This window comes from Hypanus sabinus, chromosome 7, assembly GCF_030144855.1.
Source record: "Hypanus sabinus isolate sHypSab1 chromosome 7, sHypSab1.hap1, whole genome shotgun sequence".
NCBI classification, from domain to species: Eukaryota; Metazoa; Chordata; class Chondrichthyes; order Myliobatiformes; family Dasyatidae; genus Hypanus; species Hypanus sabinus.
In genome coordinates this window covers 62,818,139-62,822,927 of record NC_082712.1, presented here as the reverse complement: position 1 = coordinate 62,822,927, position 4,789 = coordinate 62,818,139, and the positions used below count along the sequence as shown (strand labels likewise).

The window sequence follows — 4,789 nt, the reverse complement described above, 5'->3', positions numbered from 1 at the left end:
CGCCAGGGCCCTGTACAGCTGCAGAAGGACCTCTTTACACCGATACTCAATTCCTCTTGTTATAAAGAATGCTTAATCAAACAATATATTTACAATATTACTCATATTATTGAAATGTTGAATACACTACAGTAGATATCTCTGATACTCAGCATCAGCAGTTTGGGCAGCATCTGTGGAAAGGGAACTAGTTAAAGTCTCATTTCAAAGACTTTTTGCCAGGAATCTTGTTAGAGCCTGTAATGAGTGGATTAAATGCATGAGGCCACATCCAGGTTTGGAGGACCAACACCTCATTCTGTCTGGATAGTTTCCAACCTGATGGTATGAAGATTAATTTCTCAATCTTTTAGTAATTTCTCTCTCCCCTTCTCTCTTTTTCCATTCCTTGTTCTCTCCCCCTCACCTCCCTGTTGACCCCTTCCTTTCCCTTCTGCCATAGTCCACTGTCCTCTGTTGTCAGATTCTTTCTTCTTTACCCCTTTACCTCTTCACCTATCCCCTCACAGCTTTTCACTTCATTCACCCTCCTCCACCTACCTTCCGTCTCATCAGATCTCACTTGCCAGCTTGTCTTCTTCGCCGTCGCCCCTGCCTTGGTACTCTGGCTCCTGCCCCATTTCTTTCCGGTCTTGATGAAGGGTCTTGGTTGAAATGTTGATTCTGTTCATTGTTGTCCCCTGTTAGTCTCTACTCAGAGGCCACCCTGCACGGCAGTGTCAGCATTTTGTTTAGCCTCAATTTGCTCTGAATCTGACCCCTTGCCCTTATTGAGATGAAGCTATCAATGATTATATTCCATTTAAACTGGTACATTACAAGCTACAAAAGCCAAGATGCCCTTGAACTCAGCACTAGCATGAGATTCAGGCAGAGGCCATGGTATCAGCGACGGGGAATTTGGCGTTGGGAAGATGGGGCTTCCCAGCAACCAGGTGCAAAGTAATGTTGCTTGCACTGTAGTTGGTGGACAACAAGGAGGATGGCAACCCAACATTGACCAAGTCGCAGGCACTTCTGTTGAGTGCAGAGGAGATCCACAGTCAGTCCTGGAAGAGCAGTGGGTTGATACAGGTCTCGCGTCTTTCCCAGATGCAAAGGGCGAGGACGCTCCTGCCAGGCCAAAGAAATGTATCAAAGATTTAGGTAACACCTTGTGATGAACTTACTCCCCTGACATCTTCCGCGACAAGTAATTAAGCTTTCCCAACGATAGAGGAACGGGGTATTGTCCAAAGCAGATCCTCTGGCCATTGTGGCTTTCTTTCAACACACCCTAGTGTGTTTGAAAACCTGAAAGGTAGATGCAGAACAGCTGACAAAGGACCTAAAGTTTACAAACTCTTCAAGCTTAGACAGATGCCTTACTGTAAATTATTTTACTGTCAATCATTTTGTTGTAAATGATTGCTTTTTGATGTATCACTACACAAAATAATTTCAGTATGCAGCAAAAGTGCCCTTTTGGTGAAAGGATGAACTGATAGTTGTTTGTGAGTGTTGTCATTGTCATGTTTACTGAGATACAAGACTATGGTATACGACGGGCCCCTCCCACCTCTCACTGTCAGGAATCCTCAGTTTTGTGGGACTTCTTCACATACCCCACTACTGACCACTCACACACACGGGCACACACATCCCATCCAGAACCAGGTTGACAGCTGCGCTACCAACACCACTTGCGGCCTCTCCACTCTCAAGGTCCCTCCCCCACCGCTGTTCGCCAACCTGACCCCTGACTGTAAGCCTGTGGCAACTAAAAGCAGGAGGTACAGTGCGGGGGACAGGGCCTTCATTCAGTTGGAGGTGCAGCGGCTGCTCAGGGAGGGGATCATTGAGCCAAGCTCAAGCCCTTGGAGGGCCCAGGTGGTTGTTGTTCGGACTGGGCAGAAAAATAGGATGGTGGTGGACTATAGTCAAACCATCAATAGGTTTACGCAGCTTGACGCGTACCCCCTACCCCGCATCGCGGATATGGTCAACCAGATTGCTCAGTACAAGGTGTACTCGACAATAGATCTGAAATCCGCTTATCACCAGCTCCCCATCTGCCCAGAGGACCGCCCCTACACCGCCTTCGAGGCGGGCGGCAGGCTCTGTCACTTCCTGCGCGTCCCTTTCGGTGTCACGAATGGTGTCTCTGTCTTCCAGAGGGAAATGGACCGGATGGTGGACCAGTACCAACTGCAGGCCACATTTCCCTATCTGGATAACATCACCATCTGTGGTCACGACAGGCCAGATCACGACGCCAACCTCCAACGATTTCTCCAAGTGGCCGCAGCTCTGAACCTTACTTATAACAGGGACAAGTGTGTGTTTGGAACCACCCGCCTTGCTATACTTGGGTATGTCGTGGAAAACGGTGTTATTGGCCCTGATCCCGAACGTATGCGCCCGCTGTTAGAACTCCCTCTTCCCACCACTCTCAAGGCCCTCAGACGGTGCCTGGGTTTTTTTTTCCTATTACGCCCAATGGGTCCCCCATTACGCAGACAAGGCACGCCCCCTGGTCAAGTCTACCTCGTTTCCCCTCTCTGCTGAGGCCCGCGCGGCCTTCAGCTGCATTAAAGAGAACATTGCCAAAGCTACGATGCATGCGGTGGACGAGACCGCTCCCTTCCAAGTGGAGTGTGATGCCTCCAATTTCGCTCTGAAATCAGGAAGGCAGACCATTAGCATTCTTTTCTCACACCCTCCAAGGCTCCGAAATTCGGCACTCCGTGGTGGAGAAAGAAGCCCAGGCCATAGTGGAGGCTGTTAGGCACTGGAGGCACTATCTTGCTGGCAAAAGGTTCACCTTGCTGACCGACCAGCGCTCGGTTGCGTTCCTGTTCAGCAACCAACAGCGGGGCAAAATCAAAAATGATAAGATTTTGCGGTGGAGAATAGAACTCTCCACCTACACCTATGATATCCTGTACCAGCCTGGCAGACTCAATGAGCCCCCTGATGCCCTATCCGGGGGAACATGTGCTAGCACTCAGCTCGACCAGCTGTACACCCTTCATGCACAACTTTGCCATCCGGGGGTCACCCGATTTTACCATTTTGTGAAAGCTCGGAACCTGCCATACTCCCTGGAGCACATCAGGACGATGACCAGGGACTGCCAAATTTGTGCTGAGTGCAAACCGCACTTCTACTGTCCTGACACGGCACAACTTGTCAAGGCCACCCGCCCTTTTGAACGACTGAGTGTTGACTTTAAGGGCCCCCTTCCCTCCACTGACCGCAATGTCTATTTTCTCAGTGTTATCGACGAGTACTCACGGTTCCCCTTTGCCATCCCCTGCCCCGACACCACTGCCACGTCTGTCATAAAAGCCCTGTGCCAGCTCTTCACTCTGTTCGGGTATCCCTGCTATATCCACAGTGATAGAGGGTCCTCCTTTATGAGTGAGGAGCTGCGCCAGTACTTGCTAGCTAGGGGCATTGCTACCAGTCGGACCACGAGTTATAATCCCCGGGGTAATGGCCAGGTGGAGCGGGAGAATGCCACAGTGTGGAAGGCCACACTTTTAGCCCTTAAGTCAAAAGGGTTGCCGGTCTCTCGATGGCAGGAGGTCCTCCCTGAGGCACTGCACTCTATCCGCTCTCTGTTATGTACGTCCACCAATGCCACCCCTCACGAACGCCTATTCTCTTTTCCCAGGAAGTCTGTCACTGGGACCACCCTACCAGTTTGGCTGACGTTCCCGGGGCCAGTGCTGCTCCGGAAACATGTGAGGAGCAATAAATACTCCCCGCTGGTGGAGAGGGTTCACCTTCTACATGCGAACCCCCAGTATGCTTACGTGGTCTTACCTGATGGGCGGGAGGACACGGTCTCCATCCGCGACCTGGCACCCGCAGGTGCAGCAGACCACTACCCTGAAGGCTCTCCAGTAACTATGAACCCTGCACCAGAGGTGACACCGTGCTCACCAGGCCCTACACAGACTCCTCACGACACTTGTATACCGGGCGTTTCGTACGCATTTATACCAGGCGCCTCGCACATGCGTGAGGGATCACCGGCTCCTAGTGGGCAGGAACAAGCGCAACCTCCGTCCCCTGTGCAATCACCAATGTTGCCGGCATCCATGCGATCACAGCCGGTGCTACGTAGATCGCAGCAACAGATTCGACCACCTGATAGACTTGACTTGTAAGAAACTTCGCCACATGGGGACTCTTTCAAACAAAGGGGGGGGTGAATGTGGTGAACTATGTGCCTGTCTGGACACGCCCCCTGCTGACTGCTCCTGTGGCTCCTCCCACAGGCCCCTGTATAAAGGCGATCTGAGGCCTGACGCTCGGCCTCAGTCTCCAGGACATAGTATGATGGACACTCACTCCTGGTTCCTTCTTCCAGTCAATAAAAGCCGATATCTCGCCTTACGTCTCAGTGTGAGTTATTGATGGTGCATCAACAATAAAAAGCTTTTGTTTTGTTTGCCATTCAGATAGAGCATTCCATGCATAATACAGGCAGTAAAAAGAAAACAAAATGAAGAGAGAATGCAGGGCACTGCAGGTCAATTGACATAGTGCAAGGATCATAATGAGCTATATTGGGAGATCCAAATTCAACTTTCAGTGTAGGAGAGGTATATTCAATGGTCTGATAACAGTGAATTAGAAGCAGTTCTTGAGTCTGGTAATATGTGCTCAATAAGCTTTTATAAGCTTCTGCTGGATGGAAGAGTGGAGAAGACAGGCAGAATGATTGGGGTGAGAGGGGTCTGTGATTATGTTGGCTGCTTTCCTGAGTCATTGGGAAGTGCAGACAGAAATAGTGGAA

At 50.5% G+C, this 4,789-nt stretch overlaps 1 protein-coding gene across 1 annotated transcript; it reads left to right on the top strand.

The window, feature by feature from the left end:
* Positions 1 to 1,647: 1,647 nt before the first annotated feature.
* On the top strand, positions 1,648 to 4,372 carry LOC132396843 (uncharacterized). The gene is made up of 2 exons (XM_059974825.1): positions 1,648 to 2,351; positions 3,659 to 4,372. The coding sequence occupies exons 1-2, from the start codon at positions 1,903 to 1,905 to the stop codon at positions 4,155 to 4,157; spliced, it is 948 nt and encodes a 315-aa protein (XP_059830808.1). The 5' UTR covers positions 1,648 to 1,902; the 3' UTR covers positions 4,158 to 4,372.
* The last annotated feature ends 417 nt before the right edge of the window (positions 4,373 to 4,789 follow it).

Excerpts from the sequence above, each read along its gene's own strand:
- LOC132396843 (XM_059974825.1), top strand. The coding sequence starts at position 1,903 with ATGGTGGTGGACTATAGTCAAACCATCAATAGGTTTACGCAGCTTGAC. Across the intron at positions 2,352-3,658 it reads ACCCGCCTTGCTATACTTGG|GAAGTCTGTCACTGGGACCA; the intron begins GTATGTCGTGGA and ends CTCTTTTCCCAG.